At 41.9% G+C, this 27,793-nt stretch overlaps 2 protein-coding genes across 3 annotated transcripts in view; one reads left to right on the forward strand and one right to left on the reverse strand.

The window, feature by feature from the left end:
• The first annotated feature begins 772 nt into the window (after positions 1-772).
• LOC121613666 (serine/threonine-protein kinase VRK1-like) lies at positions 773-24,277 on the forward strand. Of its 2 annotated transcripts, none has more exons than XM_041947219.1 (14): positions 773-908; positions 1,640-1,774; positions 2,215-2,270; positions 4,740-4,809; positions 5,581-5,668; positions 7,086-7,194; positions 7,396-7,488; positions 7,740-7,872; positions 16,194-16,314; positions 18,803-18,861; positions 20,647-20,825; positions 22,523-22,666; positions 23,378-23,566; positions 23,889-24,277. In XM_041947219.1, exons 2-14 carry the CDS (start codon positions 1,645-1,647, stop codon positions 24,255-24,257), a joined length of 1,740 nt encoding a protein of 579 aa, XP_041803153.1. In that variant the 5' UTR covers positions 773-908; positions 1,640-1,644; the 3' UTR covers positions 24,258-24,277. The 2 variants fall into 2 exon arrangements, with proteins under 2 accessions (XP_041803153.1, XP_041803154.1); XM_041947220.1 differs by having other exon boundaries at positions 22,526-22,666.
• fancl (FA complementation group L) overlaps positions 23,778-27,793 on the reverse strand; it is a 33,268-nt gene continuing 29,252 nt past the window's right edge. The window contains exons 12-14 of the mRNA XM_041947221.1: positions 26,756-26,872; positions 24,820-24,891; positions 23,778-24,390 (exon numbers count right to left, since the gene is read on the reverse strand). Of these exons, the coding sequence (XP_041803155.1) occupies positions 24,355-24,390; positions 24,820-24,891; positions 26,756-26,872 (225 nt within the window). The 3' untranslated portion in view covers positions 23,778-24,354. The remainder of the gene's footprint in view (positions 24,391-24,819; positions 24,892-26,755; positions 26,873-27,793) is intronic.

Below are 27,793 nucleotides of genomic sequence, written 5' to 3' on the forward strand. Positions count from 1 at the left end.
ATAATCTGAATCTGCAAAGTAAATAGTCACTTAAGTAATCAAGTTAATGTAATGTAATTAATCCTTCAATGTTAGCCTTGAAAACATAAAGTAAAAAATGGCAGAAAGTAGAAATACTTTAGTAAAGTACAAGTTCCTCAAAATTGTAGCCTAAGTACAGTACTTAAGTAAATGTACCTTGTTACGTTCTACCACTGGTTATCCTAAATTTTGACAATAAGGTTGGCATTTTCACTGCAAATGTATATCAGTTCCACATATGACCTATATTTGGGCCTCTGATCACTAATGATAAGTATCAGCCCTAAAAACCTTTTCAGTCGACCCTTATTTCACATTGTCTTTATGCATGCCGATAAAGTTCATCTTTTTAAAATTCTCACATAGTTAGTCACTCTTTGAGTAATCAGTGCTTACTCACTGATGCCTATGTAGGTTTTCTTTGTAGATTATCGAATCTGTATGATTAGAATGTTCAATATTTCAATAATCTCTGTTGCAAGCCAATTGATGAAGGTATCAGATTAAAGGCTAAAGAATCTCAAGCGTTACAGCACTTAATTTCTCAGATAACAAATTCCATGTAAAGCATGTTGATTTGTCAGTATAAGTGCACGTTCCCGTTTATTCCCGCCTCTACTGCTTCTCTATTGGAGATTGGGCTGTTCAGGAACTTTTCCTTGCATGCTATTGGCTGTATCGCGTTGCAGAGGCGGGAGAGGGGACAACTATCAGGAAGTGAGGAGGTTTTGGTTTCTGTTTTTCGCCGGTCCACTGAGGAACTTGTGAAGTAGACGAAACATTTCGGGAAGACATTCGCTATTGAGTTGCAGTTACAACACCGTATTGATATATTTTTGTGCAAAAAAAGCTCAACAGACTACGTACGGTTTGGATTCCCTCCGAAGGTTGGTGCATATTTGAACGTTTTCGCATATTCAGAAGCTAGGGTAGCTGCTAGTTGGGCGCTAACTTACTTACATTGCCCAGACGTGGTCCTGTAATTTACCAACCAGAGTCATTTAAACTCTTTTCTTCCGCTCGTCAGCTGACTGCAGTGCGTTGAACTGACCAGCTATTTCAGCTGTCATTCATTGTATTTCATGTTACTAACGTTAAACTAGCTACTTTTCTGTGGTAATGCGTATAGTCAGCCAGAGATTCACTTAATCCATAACAGCCACTGTTAAAGCTGACGAAAGCTACAGCCAGTATGAGAAGAAGTCACAGCGAACTTGTGGAAATCTCTAACTTTTAAATTAGTGTGTGGCTTACAAAAGCAGTCTTGATAAGTTAGCTGTTAAAATACTATGCCTCACGGTAACACAACTTCCATATATAACAGACAGTTAACCGTTACTGTATGCACAGTGCTTTGCTCATAAGCAGTATAATAGTAGAGTATCATGGTGGAGCAGTGTTATACCAGCGGACTGTGATAAGTGATCGAGTCTGCTGTTTGCTCACCTACAATTGAATTATTTTTTCTTCAAATACAGTCTCAGAGGCTTGCAGTTTTGTTCGGAGGTTTGGGATTACAGACACAGCAGAAACAGTAACGTTAAGCAGGGCAGCATTTCCCCACAATACTGAAAAATGCTTTTCTAGTAAGTGCTTACACATATACTCTGAAACTCAGTTTTCATGGCACCACCAAGAAAGAGGGCGTTACCCAAACCCCTCCCAGAGGGCTTCGTACTGACCGACACTGAGCGGAAGCAATGGAGGCTGGGGAAAATCATTGGCGAAGGTGGCTTTGGACTGATCTATCTTGGTACACACCTACACACACTGCACATTCACACTCTTTCACACAAGTATTGACATGCACACCTGCAAACTAGTAGAATAACTCCACCTTCTCTACCAGATTGTTTCTGGGAGACACTACTCTGGTCTGTTTTTCTCCTGGTTGTCAAAGCCTTTGGAACAGAACATATTGCTCCAAGGATGCCAACTCTTCATCTTGTAATGTACTTTGTAACAGTTCACTATCCCTAATCAATAAAGGCCTTTCCAGTCAGCTGTAAATCCCAACATTTACAAATCCAGGAGTGCTCAATAAAGCATTTTGTTTATATCTTCCTGGTCTTTGATGCATTTTAAAAATTGTCCCTGATCTAGTCCAAGAGTAAAATCTAACATAATCTATCACAACCTTTGTAGCCTGCATTTTTTTCTCATCTTTCCTCACTGTCTCCTATTGTCTCAAAGCCTCCCGGGATGTGAACAGACCTGTTGCGGCAGACACTGACTTTGTCATAAAAGTGGTGAGTACATTTGTGCTGCACACAGACAGCCTATCCATCTTCAGGGACACAATAACGCTTGTTGAAGTGCTAGTACACTGCAAGATGCCCTCACTGCACTCGACATCCCCAAGCCATATAAAATCTTCTGTCAGCATTTAACATGAATGATTGTGTAACTTGGCAGGCTAACGTTGGCTAACATTATCAAGCATACTGCAGATTTGTTGGACATAGTCAACAGATAAAACAAGAAAGATGAACTTATGGTTGAGCGACACGTTGGCTCTTACTTGCTGTGTCCCCAGGATAAATGGATGGAACAGTATTGGACTTCAGTATATGTGTTGTGGTAAAACTAATCCGTTTTTGTATAAAATTTTCAAAGCAGTGCCCTGGAAAGAGGCTATTGCAAACCCAAGTTTTCTCTGACTTGGATTTACAGATCCTTTGGTAATACATGAAGACTCACTTTTTCTCTTTTTGCAACCTCGTAATCAAAAACAGAGCATGACATCATTTTGTAAATACTGAAATTAGCTTGCAAAATACAGATACGTAGCTCCCCCTGGCTTCCTCTGTGAAACCCCTTGGAAAGCCCCACCTCACAAGGTGACAGGATTGGTTCCTGAGGTATGTGACGTATGAAACCCTGGCTGTATGAGCCTGAGTTGAGACTGTCATGGGTACGCTGCAGTTCCAAGGCGTAAATGCTCAGCCATGGTGTTGACTGCTTGTTTTTCTGATGATGTAGCATGTCTTGTAGCATGTAAAAACCCCTTATGGACATGTTAACATGGTTAAACACTTGATTTTCTTTAAACATTGATGTGCATTATTACACTTGTCATGTGGGAACTTGTCATGTTAGGAGGCTACAGTGTGGTACTTAATTTGCTCGGCTAACGTGCGAGTGATTGTCCATGGCATGCAAGAGTTTGCCATGAGTCATGTTTGATTACTTGCAGCCTGAGCAAATAGTGCAGGCAACGGCACATTAACCACTGCCTTACAGAACAAACCAATGTGAAAAACATGCAGTCTGTTTAAAGGCACCTTCCAAGATATTAACTGTACTAAACTTGCTAACTTGTTTCTCAACTCAGTTACAAGTGGTGGAAAGTACCTGTGTGCCCTTGATTGCTCAGGTGGTTCAAAAGTTGAGTTGTGTGTTCTGTACTGTACAGCAGACTTTGATTGATCCTAAGTTACTGTTAATGTATAAAAATATGTGCTGTTCACTGGGAAAAAAAAACTGAAAAGAACATTCTGCACTTAATGGGACTCCAGTTGAAAGAGTATCCTGTCGTAAATACCTTGGTTTCTGCCTGGATGACAAGCTGTGCTTTAAAAAACATTTTCATGAACTAAGTCCTTAAAAGGAAACCTTGCATTTTTTTAATAGCAACAAGAAATGTATTAGTCAAAACTGCAGACTGCAAATTGTCTCATCAACCTTTTTACCCATTATGGACCACACAGATGTAATTTATATGCGTTCTTCTGCTTCCAGTCTTTAATCTCTATATGCAGTCTATCATTTTGTCCCCTGCTCATAACAGAGGATGAGTTTAGAATGCATCAATGCTCACCGTGTGAGGAAGGTTTGGTGGCAGTCATTAACAGCCAGAAGAGAACAGCACTGTAAACTACCTGAGTATCGCTCATGTCTTCTTAACTATAAATCAAGTTAGCACTGCCCTAGGTTCCAAGACTATTTTGGTCCTCGATCATCACCATGTCTGTACTGAGTTTGGGAAAGTGGGTCTAAAATACTATGAACCACACAAATGGAACAACCTGCAGAAATTCTCAAAACTAGAGAGCTGATCCCTTTTAGTTGATTTAAATCTCTTTTCATCTCTTTTTTTTTTTTGATCGATGTCATGTTTCATATTGTTGTCATTGGCCTGTGATACTTGTTGATCTTTCGTGTACCTCTGCTTCATATGTACTGTAATTTAGTTCTATTGTTTTATATGTATTGTAGTTTTTCTTGTTATGTGTTATGTTGTTATGAGGGCACCATTGTAAAAGAGAGCTAGCTGTCAATGGCCTTCCCTGTTCAAATAATTGTAATATATATAACTAAATACATTTACTCAAATACTCTACTTAAGTACAAATTTGAGGTATTCGTACTTCTACGAGTATAGTATTTTTCTGCTACTGTACACTTCTACTCCGCTACATCTCAAAGGCAAATATTGCACTTTTTATCCACCAGTGTTCCAGCTTATCCTGCCGCCCATGTTGCCTGCTGTTAGACATTGACGTTAAAAAAATCAAAATGCAATAAAACGTATTTGTTTATCAAAATATGATGCTGTTTACCTTGTATTCTAATCCCAAAATGCCCCAAAAGACTTCATTTGCTTATTAAAATCACTAAAATTGTCTTCTGTGCCCCCCAACCTGATTTTACTTTTGTCATCTTTTTCACCGCTCTATAGTTTGCAGATCTGTAAGAATGTGCCCTTGTATGTGCAGGAGTACCAGGAGAATGGCCCCCTGTTCTCAGAACTCAAGTTCTACCAGAGGGCAGCCAAACCAGAGAGCAGTGAGTAGCACCACCCGTCCGGCGTTCCGGCAGGTCGCTGGAGCACGAGTGTGTTTGACTGATGAAGTGGCCACAGCACAGAGGCTTTGCTGCCTGCCGCACAGTAATTAATAATAAGCCAAAGCAAACATGCACCTCAGTGGCAGTTAGCCCCCTCTCTGCGCTTGTCTGAGCTCTTCAACGCCTTCGTTTGGAGAGGAGCAAGAGAGAGGAAGCCACTCACACGTAATGATGGCTGGGCCTCCACTGAGCCCCTAACCACCTGCCAGCCTGGTTGAGTGCCAGTCAGGCCAGCCGCCATAGAGCTCTGAGCCAGGCCCACTGCTTTGTCTGAGGCCTCTGTGTGTGTGTATTTGCAGTTGTGTGGTTGCACCCTCAATACAGTAAGATTGATATTTGCATGCATGCATTATTACTCTTACAAGGACAAACTGGAGTTCTGGACAAAACATTTGCCTCCTCTTCAGAGAGTTTTGGGGCCTCTGTTCAGATTCGTCTTAAGTAAGGACTGGGGGTTGATCAAGGTTAGGGAATCATTAGACTCTCACCAAAGTTTTTGTAGTCACCAACCATTCCCTTCAGGCTCATTGTCAGGACAACTAAGTGGTTGAAGTCAAGAGCCATTGTTGTTTTGGGTTTTAGTTTAGCTTTTGTTTTGACTCCTGTAATTCAATCTTTTCAGAATCCCACTGTAAGTACCCCAGGGTTGTAAAAAATAGAAATGTGCATATACACTTTGACATAATTAATCCTCTTCTAATCTTGTTCCAGTGAAAAAATGGAAAACAAGCAGGAAACTGGACTTCCTGGGCATCCCAATGTACTGGGGATCAGGGCTCGCTGAATATAATGACCTCAGGTATTGACGTAGCCGGCACAACATGTTTTCAGATGATTAGATGATCACATGTCTGCTCCCTTTCTCAATTAAAAACAGCATCAACTTTTTTACTGTCGGTTTGTTTCTAATGTGTTGAAGCTTAAAGTAGGGGTTTTTATTGAAATGGAGGATGATGTGACTGGAGCATTTATTTAAGTTTTGTTTGTCATGATGAGAAAAAGTAAGCAGGTGCGAGTGGTAATGGCAGATGTAGTTTCTCAGACCCTGTTTATACCTTACATTAGCATTTGATTTGTATTCTCATATCCCATCAGAATAAGGATAAAAAATTATGTCAATGATGGTTGATGATGGCACGCAAAATGCATTGTTATTGGAGTGTCATTGTATCGGACCACATCTAGAGGTGGCCAGGCTCGCATTGTGAGCAGATCACAGCTAGGTGTTCATGCAATTTGTACATTATGACCACATAATAAAAATTCACCCACCAAGTTGAAAGGCCACCTATTTCAGCAAAAGCTAAATGTAGTAGCCAGCAAGCCTTCTCTCGCAAAAAGTGATTTGAAAAGTAATACACCTGTCCATGCAATTCCTTCCTTGACCTGGGATGTGCCATGTTAGTTAGGAAGTCTGACTTCCTAACTTATTTGCATATTGAGATCCAATCCCAATGTGGGCAGAATCTATATAACTTGAGCACTTAATACCAGGTGTGAATACAAAGGCGGTAAATCTAATGTCTTTGTCCAGCTAGTCTATCCAGATATAGATCACATGTTACAACCAGGTGTAAATGGGGTCCTAAAGACTTTGTGGGCAGAACTTCAAAACAAAAGATCCTCGATACAATGTCAAATATTTGAAATGTTAACTAAACGATCTGTTGGACTTTTGAAACAGGGCCAGTCTGTTTTAGTGTGCTACACTTACCCAGTGGCCATCAGTAATGGCTTGGTAACTTTGAAGGTTAGCTTTTAGTGGAATCTTTCTTATTTGTTGACTCATTCTGTTTCAGGTGACCATTGTTTTGTTGGTTGTACATTAGAAAGAAATCCTTCATTCATTCATTCATTCAACTCGTTGCCTCAGAAATGGTTCAAACTCCAGTTATTTATTTCCAATACTCATTATTTTCAGACACAACATTTGTTTGCCCTCCTCACTTTTTCTGCCTCGTGTTGATATGAGATGTTATTTTCCTGCTTGTCCTACTAAATACTGCTATTCTTTTAGAAGTCTCTAATTATGTCAACAGTGAAATTCCACCATAGTGCTTTTTTTGCAGGGTTGTTTAAAAACTATAAATGTCTGATTAAAACTTTCTTCTGTTAACCTGGCTTTATAGTACTCTCACTAACATCAGGCATTAGTAGATGATATGTTATTCAGAATCAGAAGAAAAGGTTTTGACCTCTGATCTGTTCCCACTCAGGTATCGCTTCATGGCCATGGACCGACTGGGCAGTGATCTTCAGAAAGTCTGCGAATGCAACGGAGGTCGACTGAAGAAGGCCACTGTGCTCCAGCTTGGTCAAGGACTGGTGAGATCATCAAAAGGCAGACTCTTTTTGGTAGTTGTTGGATATAGCTGGAGCTCTAGCAGCTCAGGTAGAAAACACAGAGTCAAAGGCCACAGACAGACACTGGTCCTTCTCCATACGGTGAACAGAAAATACCTCTGACACTGCATAATTGTCACTGTTGATTTTGTGTGTACGTGCTATGTTTTTGGCCTGTGCCAGGTGTCTGTACTGGAGTATATTCATGAGAATGAGTATGTCCACGCTGACATCAAAGCTGCCAACCTCATGCTGGGTTACAGAGACCCTGAACAGGTCAGTCCACTTTACACCTCCACTAATTGTCCTGCATGTGCATAGAAGTGAGGCTGCTCTATTCTACAGAATATACACTGTACGTGTATGAGGCAGTTAAGAGCTATGCTTCTGTTAAATTAACACATGGTCAGTTGCCACCTGTTAATTTTAGCGAGGATTATGTCTCTCACAAGACAGGACAAGATAAATTCACTTTATTTGTTGAATGGCTTTGTAATTAGGAATGCGTGTCCTGTTGTGTGCTGTAGGTCTACCTTGCAGACTATGGGCTGTCCTACAGGTACTGTCCTGATGGAGTCCACAAAGAATACAAGGAAAACCCCAAGAAGGGCCATAATGGAACCATCGAGTACACCAGCCTTGATGCCCACAAAGGACTTGGTAAGCTTTCAAATTCATCAGCAGATAAACACTAGTGTGTTGTGAGTACGTGGATGGTCAGTTGATTTGCATATTATGTGTGGCAATCTAGTTGATCAACAGAGGTTATGTGTTGCAGCAATCACAATGTGCAGAAAGCTTCATGAGCAATTTAGTTTGGCCATAAAGCTGCAAAACTTGCATGAGATTGTTAATAAGGTTACCATCGCGTTTGCATAGGCCTTCTCTGACTTCACACAAAACACCTAGGCCTGCTGGGTCATGAGGTTGGTCAGTAAACAGGCTGACAGCTGATGAAATGTTCCAGATATATCAGGACCACCCTCCTTAAAGGTACAATGAATAAGAATTGGACACTTGTCAAAGGTCGCTCCAGTTGAATAGGGGGCAGCATATCACCTGAGTAATTGATAACTGCTGCTCACTACATTCTTTGCTGTAGCTAGATTTGGCTGTAGCTACTAGCTGTCAGTAGCTAGTTGCACTTGTGAAATGTAGCAAACTCACTGCCTGGATACATCTCCCAGCTAAAACTAAGGGTGGCTATACTATCGGACTATCACCTCTTGAGTTGCAAAGTGTCATTAGAAGACAGGACGGGCCGCAGCTAGGTGGTTCAGTAGTTATCTCTGCAAGACAATACACAGACGTCGTTGACATACCGTCAAAACTGTCGTTTCTTGACATTCTGTTGTTAATGTTAGTTTTGAACTGTGGATTTGGATGATCAAGACGCCCCTGTTTTGGAGCATTTCGCATCTTTCCCAGTCTTTTGTTGCTCCTGTCCCAACTTGTTGAAACTTGTTGCTGCCATCAAATTCAGAATAAGCAGATATTTACAAAAAATAATAAGGTTGATGATGTAAAAAATTAAACATTGTCTTTGTACTGTACTAAGTGTATTTCAAAAAAGACTAGCAGGTCATCACATTCAGTTTTATTTATGTTTTACACAGCATCCCAACTTTTTTGGAATCTGCTTTGTATTGTCTGCCAACAGTGGTAGAGCACACCAGTAAAACTGTGGAAATGAATGTCATTGAGGTCAAGTTTATTTGTGTAAGTCTCCTCCTCTTTGACTAATGCAGGTTATGAAGGTATGTTAGGAGGCTGACAGTCCTTGGCAGCTCACTAGCTTCTTGTCTCTCCCACAGATCTCTATACAGCTCCATATCGCATTACTTAATTCGTTAAGACACGCCCACTTCTGAGCAATCCAATCATGTCTAAATGATTTGATTCAGATCCCTGTAGTAATTTCCCTTTTTACATGGAAGTACACCACATTGCAGATGATAAATACACTCTAACCTCAATCAGTGATTTTAAACAGGAGCAGCTCATTGATAAATGTACAAACCAAAACTACCAATCAACAAATTTTTGATTTAGAGTGTGTGTGTGATTTACATACAGTAAGAGACTAGAGAGTGAGTGTGTTTTTTCAATCTTAAAATGAAACTTCTAGGCCATATGTAGATTGACTGAGTCATTGTAATCACCCCTCCTGTCCATACTGCCTTTGAATTGATTCTTTCTCAACGCAACTACTCTGTAAAACATGGGGGAAACGGTCCACAGTCCTTGTTCCATGTGAAAATGCATTCTAAAGTTCAGCCAAAGTAAATTTGTTTGTTTACCTTCAAATTCCTTCTTTTGTTATGGGACAGTGTTTCTTTGCTGAGTTGGTGCAGATATATGTCCTGGTAGGTGCATTGCTGGGACAAAACACCAGGACACACCACTACCAGGACAAAGATGCCCCGTTGATTCGCCGATCTCAGACTGCACATTTTATTACAAGTGATTTATTACTTAGTGTAGGAAGAATGACAAGTATTCACAATTGCAAGTATTCAGGCATTTTTTACAGTATATTAACCCTACTGTAAGCTCTGCCCTTTTCATTTGCAGTCTTAGTTTGTCAATACATGTAAAATAGTCTCTCCGCCCTGCCACCATCTGCCTCCCTCGGCTGATATTGGGAACACATTAGCTGGCAAATTGCCTACATGCTCCCTCTCTTCGTTGACCATCGATTCTCCATCCACGGCCCCTGCTGAATTCCCTGGTACCGTCTCTGTTTAACAATTCCCTAATTAGCTGAAGTCATAACCTGCGTCGTGTATTCATCCCCCATTAATTAAGGGCTTTGATGTTTGGTTAGAGCGAGGCCCGAGCCACAGATAACCTCTATGAGCTCCACGCCGACCAACTCACTACTCTCCAGTTCGATATTGTGGGTTAGCATGGCTCAGACTGCCTAATTGCTACGGGTAGTGTTTCTATCAACACAGTGTGTAGAGGAGCGGCAGAAAATGTCCTGTCAGCAACTATCAAATGGAAGTCATGTCAATTGTAAAGGTTTTCAAATGGGGAGGGAAAGAGCAAAGAAAGGTGAGCTATAAAAATTGTGATGCACCTTTTTGCTATGCTACATGACAGAATACAGTGGTAACATAAGCATATATTTTCACCAAGTGCTCTTATCGGAGCTACAAGAGTGCTGCAAGCCTGACAGAGATAATCAATGTTTATATTGCCTATATTACTCTTGTCATTCAAAGAAAGGCCTGAAGAAACCTCCACCTGTGAGAAGAAAACATATCTTTCTGTCTGTCTATCCATCTATCTATTGTTATCTTTAACACCTACTTAAAAAGACAAGTCTTTTCTACTGCACATGAATATTATGCCCGATGACCTGACCCTTATTTGGCCTTCCCTATGATAAGATGTTGACAGGTTGTCATGGTGAGGTTTGGTGAATGCAGCTGCCACCTGGCAGGCCTTTGAACCTAGAGCTAAACGGTGTAATTACCAGCGTTCAGTGGGCGTCCAGTGGACAGAAGACCATCTCCAAACAACAAGACTGTGGAACAGAGGGGTTAAGAGTGTGACACTACAGCATGCTGGAGGGAATCTGAATAACAATAGGAGATAATTAACAACAACGCCTTTGTCGTCTCCCTGTCTAAAGCATGTAGGGAACGTGTGTGTGTGCGTGTGTGAATGCGCACGCTGTTTTATATATTGTGCATGTATATGTTTTTCAAGCATGCCCAACCTCCTTTGAGAGCTGTTAAACTGTGTATGCACGTGCATATCTCTATGCACTGCTCCATGTCATTCCTCAAATAAGGGCAAAATGCATTAAATACAGAAGAGCAGACACGCAAAACACTATTATGAGCTTTGATAACGTGCCCAGAGCACGTACAGAGGGCAGCAACGCTTAATGTAGTTGTTGATCTTTTTAATTGTTAATCTATTATGGTGCTCTGGGAGTTGCAACACTTTTTCCAGTGTCAGTAACACATGTATTTTTCATCTTTATTCTACTTTAACAGGCTCTCAGTAGCAATGAAGTGTTGTGTAATTATTTACAACAAAAGGAGGCCACATTGTAATACTGACTTAGTGAATGCTATACACCCACAAGGGCAAGCAGTCCTAACTCCTATTTTCAGAGTTATTGAAATGTACTGTGGCAAAATGCCAGTTTCATATTTGGCCATAACATATGGTTGACCTTTAATATTGTATTTCTTGCAAGTTTGTGCATACCTGTTTGGTTTAAAAAGTGACTGTTAAAGAAATAACTCAACACTAGTTTTACTGGTTAAAGTTCTATGCTTTGCCCCCCCGAACAGGGATCCAGTGGTTCACTCAAGTCACTTTTACAACTCAGATTTCAAATCAGTTGGAAGACATTGCTAAACACAAAACAGAATGTGACAACTTACTAATCCTTTTTGTCATTGAAAACAGTACAAAGACAACATGTTTAATGTTTTACCTCATCAGTTTCACTGACTTTGTAAAGTCCTGTCCACCTTGAACCTCCAACCACATGGCCAAACCCAGGCCCCACTGGACTAACACACAGAGTTTAGTGATGGGAAACCATGCTAATCCACAGTCCAGAAGGGAAGAGGGTGTTGGAGCTAGTGCCACCCTAAGACTCTAACGTGCCACTATGATTAACCATTAAGACAAGGAATGAAGCAGTTGTAACAGTAGGGTGTAAACTAAAGCTGCACACACCTAATCCATCTTCTAATCAACAAGTTATTTGTTGATTAGAAGATGGGACAGGAGGAACAAAAGACTGGGAAAGTTGTGGAAGGCTCCAAAAAAAACACCCAGTCGTTCACAAGCAAGGATGGAGCGAGGTTCATTGCTTTGTGAAGCAAAGTTGTATAAAGGATATTACTACATGGTCTCATAAAACTGTTTTCAGTAAATGCAAGTCATTTCCAAATGTTTGCATTCTGATTTTATTCATGTTTGATACACTGCTATTGTAATCATAATCAATCATAGATTCATGTATTGCAAAAAAGACACGGCATACTAGAAATCAGACCGATCAGTCAAATGGCAGATTACATGTTGGACCCCACACAATCATAGGTTGATGTCTTTCACGATTTGCCTGACATACAGAGGTGATCAGGGGCCGACTTCACTGTTCCACCTGGCAGAACCAGCAATGGATGTTCATGTATTTTATGAATGAAAGTGCACCTGGAACCATTCATCATCACTTGATGGTGAAGGTGGGCTCTGTCAGTGACACCAGTGGGTGTGTAGTGTACATGTGTACGGAGGATCACATCGCACCCACAGGTGGGATTAATTTGGTACGATGCTCCTAACCTGAAGATGATGGTTACAGGTTCACTGAAATAAAAATAAAAAAAACATCCCCTTTTTGTTTGACCATGGCGCTCAGTGCTCCTATTTGTCACATTATATGACATCATCACAACGTCTCAACATAGAAGTTGTCCGTCCACAACAGTCATTTTCATTTGTGTGCAAGAAGTATGACTGTAGCATCGGATCATACAGTTTGATTAGGAACCTTTCTCTGCTTGTTGCACGTTAAGGTAAACACAATTCTCATGGTCTTTATTAATGGTTTGGTAAGAGCCGGTCCATGCAGGTTTGTGATGCAGTGTACATTAGGTCCATTAAGATAGCTGGAGTTGATGAGAGCTGTGGCATGATACAGTGATTATATCTTCACAAGCATGGGGGATATGATGGAATTGATTTTATATTAATTACACATTTCAGTCCCGTACTTTTAAGAAAGCTCTTAAACATCTCTGTAGAACCCCCACATGGCTTCATAAGTTGAGTTGCTGTCGGGTTTCTGATGCAAACATGGTAGGACATTAACTAACATCACTCTTCTCATGGCCTTTCCTATAAAGTCTGTGTCAAATCCAGTCTTTAGCCACCTCTCCCATTCTGATCATTCTCATTGATCGTTTAGCCTCCATGCTGGGCCCAAGCAGTTTAGTGGTCCTGAGTTTTTTACTCAGCACAACACTCAACCTTTATTTCCTTGAAGTGATTGGTTTCTTTTGCACTCTGCCCTTGATATTCTGTACCTATGTTAAAATATTTGGATTACTAATATTTCATGAACTACATATTTGTTAAGATATAATCAGATTACTGCCCAGGCCCACCCGTTCCATGTAGTCTGGTTGTGTGTGGCAGTGACCATGCTTCCTCTTTAGAGCAGCCTATTGGCTGGGGGGGATCAATGCTGGCCGTGGCTCAGGGAGGAGATTTCTCCCCTCTGATGGAGCCAGTCAATAGGTAATTTCTCCAGAGATGTGTGGCAGCCGTTACAGTATTGAGTTGCTAAAACTCCCCGGGCTCGACCCCTCTGGATGGACTTGGTCGACAAGTATTGATAGACCTCACACATTAATGTAGACCCATACAATCACACACGTTCACAATAAAATGCAAACACACTCAAGACTTGTTCTTAAAGAAGTCTCTCCATGGGAAATCACACTGGTGTCATTCATACAACTTCAAATACAGAATTCCCTCATTTTTGATTCTGTTCTACTTGCCCTGTCGATCAAATCCATGAAGTGCTGAAGTATTTTTTAGATATATTAATAATTAAATACCGAGGTGTAAAGCATACTTCAACCAGTGCTGGTAAACACTTTGCCACAGCTGATCCTTTTGAATTGTGCCTTTCTGCAGAAATATCTGTCTTTGTAGTTGAAGAATGAAGAATTTGGAAATGCTTTACTCCCATTCATTGCACATAGAAGAAAAACAGCATAAACTGCCAAGTTCTGCCAAATGGCATATTTGAAAAAAGCATTAAAAGAGGACTCGTCTGTTTCAGCATGCACTCCTGTAACATTGTGGGACACACAATGGACAAAAAAAGATAAATATTGCTCCGGCAGGACCAGGGGTATCATGAATTTTTCTTCCTTGTCAAAACCTGGTGCCTACATTACCAAGAAAGCAACTCAGGTGTGATTCAGGTGTGCTATGCTAGTTGCAGCTAACAGAGTCTGGAGCCACAGACTCCGCAGTAATGAGGAGTGAACTACAAAGGTCATAGTGGCCTACATAACTCCACGCCCCCAGATTTATTTAATTTTCAAAACCCCAACTGACGCTGCCTCAAGTGGCATCACTTGATGTAATATATAACACTTCACACAGCTCCCTGTAGAGACATTTATACAACATTTTTTTCACATATTTAGTAGAACACTCTAAGACCTGTGAATCGACTATGTTTGAAGTCAGTGGAGCACCCCTTTAAAGGTGGGATGAGTTATTATGGAACAAGATTGTTGGTATCTCTCAGTCTTCACGGTGTGATTTCATGTTAGCATGCCGGATTTGCTGTCCTTCTCATTCCACCATCTCTCTCCCCTTGTGCCTGAGAATGAACACCACCTATTGCTGATTGGCTGGAGAAGTGTTGTGTGGCCTGGTAAGAGCCACTTGGTTTGTTGCCCATTTGAAGAATCAGGGCTGTGTACAAAAAACTGTTTTTTTTTCATTGCGCACACAGAACAGACAACTAAGACTGTGAGGAGATTACTGAATTTCAAGTTCAGCAATCTTTCTTCAGAATGACTCCCCCCACCTCTAAATGTTTTCGGTAAAGTTGTAAAATGGCTTTAGGCATAGTAATGTCAGTTGGTTGGTCTGTCAGTTGATCTATCCACCTCTTTGGTCCAAACTGAAATGTGTCAACAAATATTGTCTGGATTGCCATGACATTTTGTTCTGACAGTCATGTTCCCCAGAGGACGAATCCTAATGACTTTGGTGATGCTGTGACTTTTCTTCTTGCACCACCATAAGGTTAACATTTTTAGACCAGACTGAAATGTCTCGCAACGATTGGATGGGTTGCCATGACATATGGTGAAAACATTCATGTCCCCCTTAGGATGAATTGTGTGCTGGTTCTTCTAGCACCCCTGCTGTACTTTGTGTTTATGCTAATTAACAAATGCTGGCATACTAACATTCCAAACATATGGTCAACAGCTACAATACTAACCACTACTACTTTTACATTTACTTCACAACCTCTTACGATCAAAAGTAAACTTTAAATCTCAACTTTTTGCTTTTCTTTAATGAGCACTACAGCCTTACAGAGCCTCCAGCATGGTTGGAGTCTTGCTTATTCAAACAGAATTAGATGGGAATTGTGCTGTTCTCTGTATCTTTCAAGTTTAGACAGACAATTGGCTTCAGGTTCTGACTGTCATAATGGAATATGCGCATACACAATCTTGAAAGGGGTCAACAGTGCATTGTTGATGAGTTGTGTATTTGGCCTCAGACATTTCTATATTTTAAAAGCAGACACTGAAAGGGATATATTTCTTATCTCTGTCTGGATCATGTCAAAGGTCACAGGTATGTGGTTTTATAATATAGGCAACTACTGGATGTGAAAAAAAAAAAAAGATAAAAAAGTCTCCCAGAGTACTCCAGGGTGCTTTTTGTCTTGACAAGGGGAGAACCAGACCCAGCTTGAAACCCCTATGACTGTCACTGTCCTCATCATCTACAGTATGTAATCCCACTGTCATTGTGTCTCAGCTGAATCCAAATAAACTGTAAATCAAAAGCAAGCAACCGTCTCCATCTTGTTGAGTGAAACAAAATGTCCCATTGACAGGTGATAGTGTTAGTGTGAATTAGTATCTGTGCTGCTGGGTTTTTGATTTATTCATCTTTGTGAATCACAAATCTGCTTTAACTTGGAAACACTGGAAAGGGTACTTGTGTTCAACCTTGACTGCTGCGGGGAAAGATCTGTTGTTTGAAGATACTGTACACTGATTCTTTGTGATGCAAGTAAAACTACTACTGTCATTTGTAGTGCTGCTTTTTTATTTTCTTCCTGCCTTTGTGGAATTACTCTAGAGATCTTAATCAGATCTGAATACTAATGGAAGCTGAATATTAGATGTATTATTTTTTCTGACCACTTCACCTCTGTCTTTTTATAGCTCCATCTAGACGCGGTGACCTCCAGATTTTGGGTTTTTGTCTTCTTCACTGGTTATGTGGGTCTCTGCCTTGGGACAGCGTTCTCAAGAACCCAACCCAGGTCCAGGAGGCCAAGACCAGGTAGATAGTCCCTTGTACTCTTTTCACAGCAGAGACTTCATGAAATGTGATGAATGAAACATAAACTGTTAATTTGTGCAATTATACACAACAGAGTCTGGCGGTACTGTTTGGGTTAACAATGCAACAGCTTCTTTGCAGAGGCAACTCAGAGTTGGAGCAGTGTTGAAATTTTCAAAATGTGTTTCTGTTAGCAAGAAAAGTTTTCTACCAATTAGCAACATAGCACAGGTGAGAACTACATGGCTGTATAGAGCATTCAGATGTCTGTTTCTCCATCCAATTGTTCACTTGTAATTCTCTCTGTCACACCCGTTAATTCATTTTTCATGATGATGTTTAAAAGTCATCACATATGATGTCAATGTTAATGGCACTTTTTTAATTGGGGTTCTAAAAAAAACTGTCCATGATAGTGCAGATGTAGTTTGCCAGCAGTCATGTTTTTAATGACTAAACTTCGGGTCGTTCTTCACTTTGATGGATAAAATAATGAATTTGTTGAGCCTTAGTTGTTCTCACATGAAAATACTGACAATCAGATACCAAAAGCTTAAACATCATTGCATGTCACACAGCTTAATAAGGCATCTACAGCCCTCAAGAACCACGCCACCTGGGAGGAGGCAAATAATATGGGTAACTCTCGGTCAATGTCGTTTCTCAGTCAGCGTTATCAAGGGAGTCTGGAATTTCTCCATGGCCCATCTTATCTGTGCCTCCGGACCCAGAACCTCCCAATATGGAGCATGCCAAGTGTGAAGGGCTCGGAGGCCTCCCAGGTCAACAACCACATCAAAGCAGAAATTAGAAATTCCATCATATGCATAAATCTCTGCCACAATGAATGACAATGAATTTATCTAAAACATCCTGCTTTATGCAATACAGTGGAAACACAAGGCATAACATTACAAACCAAAACCTTAAAGCAGTGATCATCAACTGGCGGCCCGCGGGCCTCATCCGCATCCGGCCCGCCAAACTGTCCAGCCCACAACTCTATTCCAAAATGCAACTGAACTATCACCATTTATGACTCTATTTACATTCCAAAATGAGGACAGACTCACTGCACTGTTTAACATTTATTGTTTCACATTTCTTTTTTTTCCTCATGCCCTTTCTTAACATTTGGTTTTTCTTTCAAAGTCTCAACAACAAGCTTCAAACTAGTAGACTTGTCAATACAATAAAAGTAGAAAAACCAGCTGGCATAACTTAAAATAGCAGGTAAATACTAACCTGGTACCAGAACAAAACACAGGTCACAAATAATGTTCAGCTCATCAAATCAAATTTTAATTAGATCATAAGGCTGAAACAGGCTGCTCACACTGCTTAATGGCTGAAATTATATTTCCCCTTTGACACCAACTTCTTCACATCAGGCTGGCAGCTGTCAGACTGCTCCGACAGTCACTTCCTCCTGTGTGTTTTTATCGAGTTCGTTTTGGAGAAGCAGCCTCACATGGTGAGCACAGACGCAGCCAGCGTCTTTAATGTGCCTCAGTCCTCTGGACAAGACAGCCAACATGTGTTCAGGCTTTCAGCACCGCGAAGAGGAGACATTTGTTTGTTAGTGTTGTGGAGTTGGTGCATCAACTTTTCGTTTCATGGCCTTTGAGAGTGCCGCTTTACCTGTGTTAAGAGGCCTTCTCCTTCCACTAAGTGACGCTGTATTAGCGTAGAAGCCAGTGATTGATATGACAGTCCCACGATAGAGGCTTTGTTTCAGCTGTGTTTGTTTGTAATGTACTCTATAAATAAAGTTTACTTGAACTGAGTTGAGGCAAAATATCACTCCTGGTGGTTGACTGTGGTATAGGTGATAGCCGCCTGAAAGGATAAGTTCTGGCCTTTTGACAAATGTAGTTGGTGACCCCTGCCTTACAGGTTCTTAAAGGTTCAGGCTGTGGCTCGCTCTATATGGGCTGCTCCTCCACCGTCCTCCACTGTGTTCTACAGTACAGAAACATTAGCCGGCTGTCCATTACTTCTGTTACTTTTAGAAAACCTTTAAATGATTAATGATGCATAGAACTATGTAGAGCTTCATGAAGAAGCACATGCAGGATTTTAAATTTCCCTTTTTTTCCTTAGACAATTATCGTATGTCTAAGGTGTTCCTACAATCTAAATAACTTTTAACAAACACCAGAAGCCTGCAAAATATAACATAACATTTAAGATTGATGTTCAATTTAATACTATTTGTGCAATAAAATACTGTGATGCTTCACACCCTTCAATTTTAGAGATTTTTAACATCTATGAGGGTGCTAGTCCTGCAGCTGCAGTGCTCTACCTCTAATAATTACAACAAAAAAATGGCTGAGAGAAGTATGAACTTCCTTTAGGACAGATGCTTTCAGCTTTTTCTCCTGCTGCTTTCTTCCCACCCTGCTATTTACTCTCAAACTCCATCTCTCATGATGTATCTGTCCTCACTCCCTCACTGTTTTATCTTTCTTTACTCCTCTATCAGACTGATGGATAATCTGCCAGAGTCAGTCCAGCAGCTGTCAGTGAGCGGAGCCAGCACAGGTAAGCCAGGTCCGCAGGGCGTCTTCAGGTTACAGGACAGGATCATTTACTCCTCTTGGGTTCAGCTGAGAATTTCGAAACGAGACGACGAGCCCGTGGAGGAGGAGAAGAATCTGTGTCTAACCTTCTGCTCTTTTAATGGAGATCCAGAGTAAAGGCCAGCGCCATGACTAATTTAGATACTGGGCTGACGTGCACAGGGCATGTGGGTAATAGCTGTTGTACACCGATATCCCTGTATGCATAGACAGATTCAAGACAAAGTGATCGAGTATCATGTAAAGCATGAAAATCATTTTCAATTCCTCACGTTTTCCATTTGCCAGTTTGTGTCGACGCAACAGCTGGCAGCTGAAACTAAGCTTCAGTTCAGATCATATAGACTGCACTGCACTAACAGTGTCACTGCCCCAAAGTGTAGAGAGCGTTTGATGACTGGAACGTTATGGAGATCTATACTGCGCCCTCAACCTCGGCAAAATCAGGACGTGTGTCTTCAACATGTCACGTTTTAGTTGTCATGGAAGAGCAGTGCAGTGGAAGTCTGCATTTTTCGGAGCCTTGGTGCGATTAGCTGATTCTAGTTCTCACCTGCCAAACAAAAGAAAACACACTACTTACACACTCTGATTGTTTTGATGTCATGTCTGTTCAGCATAAGATCATGTTCGTAGGGTTGACCTGACGTGAATACTGCGTGCAGTTAACTGACATTTTAGTTGGGATTGTTTTATTCTTGTTGGGAGAACCTGCTGCTGTTGAACAGTTGATCCAGTAGTAGGGTTGCTGGACGAAGCCGCGCCTTCCTCTGCAGCGGCACCCCTCGCTGTCCCAGCGCAGTGGGATCTGTTTCTAGAATGAAGAAGGAGGCAGCGTTTCTTCACACTGGGCTAATGTGGGTGTGAATGTGGCCTTAACATACCTAGCGTGAACAGGACCTTTAAAATGGATTATCACCCAAGAGTCTGTAGAAACGAGGAAACAACGGTCCAGACGACATGAAGATCAAATCCTCATTCTGCCGAAGTCACCGAGCTGAAGCTTTTCCACCCAGAATGAAACACTCCATCTCTCCCTCGGTTACCTGAAGCCCCTGAATAACTTTGTGCCAATTAAACAGCTGTCCCATTGACGTGCCTTTCAAAGTTTGTCGTGTTTTATCTCTCCTCTTTATAAGGAGAGGTCACACCTGTGTGAGGGCTTAGTGTGTGATGTATGGTTGGGACCGGGTGCTCCTTTGCTGACAAGGCCTGGCTGCCCGCCTCAGATAAGAGCCAGGGTATGCATCAACTGTGCGTGTGTATGTGTGTGTCTGCGTCTGTGTATATGAGATGCAAGTTTTAGCGCAGTATGTGTCATACACGTCGTCTGGCCAGTGTGTGATGCATGGCAGCTGACAGCGTATGACACTTACATACACACACACAATGCATATCCGGAGCTGTGTGCTTGCCTAATCTACTCTGTGTGGGGAGATACATTGCCAGGAAGTGTATTATCTGGACTGCGAGACCTTCGGGTTCATCCTGCCTTTGCTGCTGCATGACTCTCTGCAAGTCTCTCAAAGATTCAGACTGAGGGTGCAGCATGACTGAAGCTAGTGCCTGTCTAAAATAGTCAGTCAGTTAATAAAATGGACCAGTGACAGCTGGTGCAACAGATGACACGTTTTATCAAGTGGTCTGATTAATCTGGCTCGATCCATTATTTTCTAGGTGGTACACAAACTTTCTTCCTTAAATCTTGGACTGTGTTGTTTGACGTTCACTCTCTTCCTGTCTTCAGATGAGGTGGCTTCATTCCTCCTTTATGTGAAAACTCTGGAATACCAAGATACGCCAGACTACAAGCATCTCAAAAATGTGTTGGCCAGTGTTGTCACAGGAAGACTTGACTTCTCCATGCCTCCTGGACCAGCGGGGGGGTCAGCCACCAAGGTACAAGATCCCCCCACCAGGGAAAAGGTGAGAACATGACAAGGTCAGGGGCCTAGTTAGACTAAGTCTACATTTTAAAACTCCACATTGAGCATTTCCAGCTTGCTTTTGTATCGACCTCTGTCCACAGTGAAACACCATCTTAATCTCTTCTTCTCTGACAGACGTTGTCTTCACACGTCCCACCTGTTACCAGGCCACACACAGCCTGGTTCATCTCTGATCAGACTCCCCGTGCTCACCGTCACCATGTAGTTGTTCTCATTTACAGATTTGTCTGTTTCTTTTGTCGTCATTTGAGCGACACCGCACTACATGTACCACTGCTGCGCTGCGCTGCGCCGATGCTGTAAATCATTAATTTATAATCACTACGCTATCAAAATAAATCCAGGTTCAACACAAGGTCTGCTCCTCTGTATCGCCATATTAAAGTAAACAGTCATAGTTAGTGAGTGAGAGGCGACTACAGGCTGTCCTCTGAACACCCTTCCGACCCTCTCCTCATAGTTTTGGAAAAGCTTTTTTCACCCCGCACACACTATAAAATAAAATGACAACAATCACAGCCAATGCCAGTGTGTACTGCACATACTGCAGTGTTGTATAAGGACAGTCCGTTATTGTTAATGTTTTCAGGGTGTGTATGTGCTCCTGCTACAGAAAGTCTGATCATTTATTAATAGTTTGAACCATTTGGTCACACTTTATTTGTAGGGGTGTCCATCAGACTGACATGGCACCTGTCATTAACATCACCTCGTGTTTATGAATGTTTATGACCGTTGCCATTAATTGTCATTAAGGTTTTGGGTTAATTGACTAAATTTGACTAAATGACAACATTCATAAAGAGTCTTTCATGTTCATGACAGGTGTCATGTCAGTCTGATGCACTCCCCTTCAAATAAAGTGCTTCCAATCACTTCATCACAGGTGTTGATTTAAAACAGAAACCCAGTCAGTCAGTGGGGGACGTTTGACACGTTTTGCATTCGGTGAACCTTCAACAACTTGATTTTTGGTCACAAAGATTCCTGCTGCCTCTGTCGAGTCTCTTAACCCCACAGTGGAGAAATGTGACAGCAGTGAAGGGGAGGGTTAACCTGCCCCTGACACCACCAAATGAGTATGTCAAGCAAGGGTGGGCAGGTCTACAGCTGGAGGAGGACTGTGATTCTCCTCAAATTCACCAGAATCACTTCTTGACCCCCCCGGGCCCAGCGAGCGCCCTCTCAATGGCCCAATTTGAAGAAGTTGATGACACACACTTTCCACAGCACAGGGTGTCTCCAATTATGCTCCTGATTTCCTCTCCTCTCCTTGTGTCATTTAATTTCCATGCTAAAGTGCTGGCCAGTTTGATAAACAGAAGTGGCCATTTACCGGCGGTTTAGTGAAGAGAGTAAATGTCAGCCGAGATAAAGGCCATTCAGTGGGCATGTTCACTGAACCATTTCCCACTGGCGTTGTATGAATATACTATTATTTTCTGATGATGATAGTTCTGTATTGAGGTGAGTTATTTAAGAGAAACTAGTCAAACACAGTTAAAAAACCCACATTTTAGCACATTCAAGTGTCGTCTGATTGAAGTTATTTGTTTGATTTTATGGGGATTTAAAAGACACATTAGCTGAGCAGCACCTGGTAGAGAAAACAAAGCTCCGACAGCAGTGAGGACGCGAAAATAAGCCGTTCAAATCAAACAACCGTTGTCTCAGCAGAAAGCAGGACGAGCCAGAGGTGCCGCCAGAGCCAAGGCTGTGCCCGCAGAGGAGGATGAGGACGAGAAGAAGATGAAGCCTAAACCAGTGCCAGCTCACCACAAAAAAGGGCCATCCCCCGTTAAGCCTCAGGTACAACAGGTAAGGTCTGAAACCACATATTAACCACACAGTGAGTTCGTTTTAGCTGCTCTGTGTTGCTTTCAAATGTCATCAATTTAAGATTTTTTGATGAATTTATGATGATGAAGCTGGCAGTGTCTCCTAATTGTAAAGCTACTTTCATCAGGTACGGACTTAAATGCATATGATGTAGCAATGATCCTGCTGATTAGCAGTTTTGGGAGCAGGTTTGTAAAACGACTGGATCGCTCTCAACCTGTTCTCCCCAGCTAATGTTGCTGAACAGTGACTCTACCTTCAACCTCTCAGTGTCTCAGAGAAAACTATGGCCAGCTGGATCCACTGCAGGAAAAGGCTAATAGCAAATAAATGGAAACCTCCACCTTCACTTCTGCTCTATCAGTGGTGTGGTGCATGTCCAGATATACTGATTAATGTTGATTCAGACTTCAGCTCTTTTGTAGCCAATTCCCTGAAGACGTACTTGTTGGAGATGAAGAAATGAAGTTGGGGGGCTGGGTATGTGCTGTATGCTAATATATGGTTTGAAAACACACTACCAGGAGGCACTGTTCGGAGACATGATAAGAACATGCCATTTACCTCCTACATCAGGCCGCATTCAGGGCACCGACACAGACACGTGTTCATCATATAACTGCACTCAGTGAAACCAGGTAATCCGGTTCAGTCAGTAATGATCTGCTGTCTTTTGCTGTTTGCTCATAGAGGGATGATGGAGTTTTGCCTGCTGTCGGCAGATCACTGAGGCCGAGGCCTAAACCTGTGGTGACTTATAAAGAGGACAGTGAAGATGAGGATGAAGAAGAAAAAGAGGAGGAGGCCGCCAGACCCACACCCATTCCTGCATGCTACTTGAGAGGCCCTCCTATAGGCCCCAAAGCTCAGCCTAAACAGGTGTGAGGCCGAGAGCAACCAGGCTCCTTATGTATGACTGTTAATTTACTGTGTGAAACTGTACTAGATGTTTGGTTTTATAAAAATGGCTCCAAAACAAGTATTTTATTGTCAGCATCTTTATAAAGATGTTTTTAAAACTTCAGACTTCTTGTTGTGACTCAAGTTCTCAAGAAGGTGGCAAAGAAATACACAAGCATTCGGTTGGCGAGCAATCATTCAAGATTTTACTGAGCAGAAGTAACTCACATATAACACAGTACAATGTTCATGCTATTGCCAGTTCTAAAAGAGCAAACACTTGAATTACCCTCTTCAACAGAACACTAAACCCAAAAGGACTGGCGGGAAAACAGAGGACCGCACCACTACCTCAGGAAGACAGCTCCGTCCGCAACAGAGAAAACACGTACTGACAATCCAAACACACATGGAGTACTGGGAAAGGTGGGACGAAAGGCCACTCCTCCACAGAGAGGGCGACAGCCATGGACAGGGGGAGGACAGTGACCGCTGTAATGAAAACACAGACAGCTGCGGTGTATGGGAAGGGTCTGCTCTCAGGGGTCCAGAAGAGGAAGCGGCTCCCACACAGAGGAAGGGACTGTTGTCCTGGTTTATCTATCTTTTATCTTTACTTCTCTTGGGTGCCGTTCTTGGAGTTTGCAAAAGTGCACTTAAACCCTTTTAAATTAAAAAGCAGTTACTGTATCTACTAGTTTTATCACTGTCTTTCTGAGCTGTTTCCCCGCGCCGTGATGGAGCTGACAGGAACACAAAGCCACTTCTCAGGACTTCTGGGCTGTCATTTTCACGGTAATGGGCTGAAACAGAAGGAGAATCCTCCGTTATTTCTGCTTATTAAATGAATACACTTAAATGCGATGTGAAGGATCACTTTGTGAAAAAATGAAGTGGACTCTCATTTCTGCATGGACTGTAGGTGGAGGGCTCCCAAATACACTCAAAATCATACTCACAAATACAGCGCGCCTTTGACTCGACTCAAAGGCGCGCTATATTCACAGATATCCAGTATCACATACTTACCCCTTTATCACACAAGGAGTCCCTTCAGTAAAATTGACTGAATGCAATATATTGTTGTGAGCAGCCTTTCAGCAAAGGGAAGGCTATGTGATGTATAGAGCCATGCAAATGAAGTATGCTGACTATCTATTGAGTCTGCAGTGAAGGCCTTTATGAAGCACTGTGAAGGCGGCTGTCAGTCAAACGGCGAGCTGCAGACGTACCTTGCTGCAGTAAGGACACTCTCCAAAAACAATGTTGAAGCTCTGCCTGCTGGAGGGGAGCGCTCGCAGCCACTGAAGGAAAAGGACAGAGAAGGAAAAAGGCTACTTGATCAAATCACCACCTTGGATCAGATGTGTCAGTGTCAAGTGATAATAATGCTTGTTTCAATGCACACTTATTACTGCACACTTTAAAGGTATATTCAAGATTACGTGACACTGAAGTATTTTGAGGGCTTTCATGTGGAACTTTTGAATGTCCTCCTGCCACTTTTACGCATACTGACATCTCTTTCAAAAAGAGATCTCAGTATGCGTAGTCTCATTGAATACAGAGTATACATATAAACAAAGTCATCAATGCTCAGTCGGATGGAGCTCATTTCCTGTGTTGTGGAGCTGCATCGGTTCACCTCAGTCCCTCTCTTTACCTTTGAGTGCCGAGCAGAAAGCCCGGTAAGGGCCTTTGACTGTCTTATTTCTTTTCCCAGCAGCTCAGTTTAAACCCTGATCAGCTCTTAAGTGATACATTCAGACTTTCATGACCTGGATCACATTTCAAAGTTTCTCTCTCTGAACTGGGACAGTGATTTATTTCTATCTGCTACAGCGATGTGTACAAAAAAAGGACTATTAGTGAAATGAAACTCACTGTGGTCGGCTGTCTGCAGGCTTAAATGCAAAAACTGACTGATTTGTGTTGCACATGTAAACACACCCAAACTATTTTGCAAAAAAGATGAGTCCGATGATCTTTTCTCTATCTAATAATTTCTCTTAAACAATACCTATGACAGAGCTGTTGTTTGTTGAGATCTTCATTATCTCTCAGTGTATTTACACGAGTGTCTGGTGTTTGTGCTGCATCGAGACCCCCAGAAAGCACCATACAAGTCTCCACAGAAATGGGCTTTCCCACAGGTAACGAGTATTGATGAAATATGTCGTACAGATTTGGTAAAGAGATGCACCAATCCAACTCTCTCTCCCCAGATACTGATACCAAAACTCAGCGCATCAGCCAATACAAAGTTCTGGACTAATTCAGTGTTTTATTAACGACCTCCTGACAAACGTTGCAGAAAATGTCTGAGTCTAGCTTTAGAACAGCTATCTTGAGAACGTGTTTTGGCAGCGTCCGCTGACTGAACGTCACTGAAGCATTCAGGTTTCACAGCAAAGGCTGAGTGTGAAACACACAGAGGAAGTGAAGATTTAGTATCAGCAGTAGGTTTACAACATTAGCTCACCACAGCAAATGGACAGAGAAGAACAGAAAACGGTGATGTGGATCGGTTAGGTCATCCTTATTTTGGATAAATCAGATTAAATCCAATCCATTTTATCAGCTGACTAACATCCAGCACATGTTAACCTGAGCTGAAAGGATGAGTCATTTGAACAATCGATAGAACATGAATTGGCTACAATTTAAACTTGGCAAACTTCCCCGTGTCCATTGTCTCAAACGTGAATTTGCTGGATATCTTCATCTTTTATAATAGTTAACTGAATACACTGAGTTTTGTAGTCATAATTGAACAAGCAGGCACTTTAAACACACCATCTTGGGTTCTCAGAAATTGTGATGGATATTTTTCTGATATTTGATAAACCAATTGATTACTCAACAAAATTCACACCCCATTAATCAATTGCAATTTTTTTTGTAATTCTAAATATTTTGTTGCAGCCTAGATGTGACCAACAGGTTATAAATTCAACCCTCAGCAACACATTTACTTTGTCTAATTAAATAAATAGATTTACTGTTCGCCAGAGGAGCACTGACAGAGCTTAAGCCCTCAGACTGACCTTTGTCTGTTCAGCTTTTCAGCACTATAGGAGCCTGCTGATGAAGATGAAGACATCTGTAGGTGCTGCTCACACAGCATTGCGTCTGTCCATCTGCGTGTGTGTGTGTGTGTGAACATACCTCATACAGACAGGCCTGATGGAAGGGCTGGCCACAGCGAGGGTCATTGCACACCTGATCAGGGATCGCAGCTTCGAGACGATAGGAGTAACAGATCCCACACTCAACGCTGAAGCTCTGCACACACACACACATAGAAATAAATATCAGTCACGACTGCAACAAATTCAACCACTCCCCATGAATTCTGAAAGACCAAGTGGCACTTTTAGCTGGTTTTCTACTACTTTTTTATGTGCAGATGTAATCTCGTTGAGTCTGAGCTGGTCTTTCTACTTGTTTTTGCATTGTTTAAAATCTGTCGGGGATTCCAGGCTTGTTTTCCCTAAGATCTGTGAAGGCCGGGTCACCACCTGCACTGCAGTCAACATTCCACTCGTAACTTCTAAATTCCACCGGGCACGGCTGCGCAGCTAGATAGCGGCCATTCTAGATGATGCTTGCGGTTCCAACAGATGCTCTGCGGAGAATATGCGCCCATATTTCTGACGGACGCTGCCTCAAGCTGCACAGAGCCGATCGAGCCAGGTAAGAAGTTAGACACAGCATAGAATATCCATGTTCCAATAGAAACCACTGAACTACACAGCCTACTTACACATGGTAGACAGCAAACATCATCAAGAAAAGAACGACCAAATGAGCCAAATCTAAACAAGTCAACAAAATCAGGCAGCCAAAACACTGCTTCTGAAAGACTCCCGGTGAGGTTTGAAGAAACAATGGAACATTCCTGGTTCTCACCAGTTTCAAGAGAAATACTTAGGAGCACTATATCAGAGAGAAAAAAAGCACTCAGGACACATCTAGCTAGCACAAGGCTGTTCCTGTTATACTGACGACACAGATGCAGAGTGGAGATGTGCACTGAACATCCTCACTGCACCCCTGAAAAAGGATGAATCTGAGTGTCCTACAGGTGTTCTACCAAGCTGGCTCCCACAAAAGAAGATACCTTCAGTTCAAAACAAATAAATACAAAATAAAACTGTGACCATGGCTCCAAATCCAGGTGCAACACGTTCACTGCAGTGCAGT

This window comes from Chelmon rostratus, chromosome 11 (assembly GCF_017976325.1).
Source record: "Chelmon rostratus isolate fCheRos1 chromosome 11, fCheRos1.pri, whole genome shotgun sequence".
NCBI classification, from domain to species: Eukaryota; Metazoa; Chordata; class Actinopteri; order Chaetodontiformes; family Chaetodontidae; genus Chelmon; species Chelmon rostratus.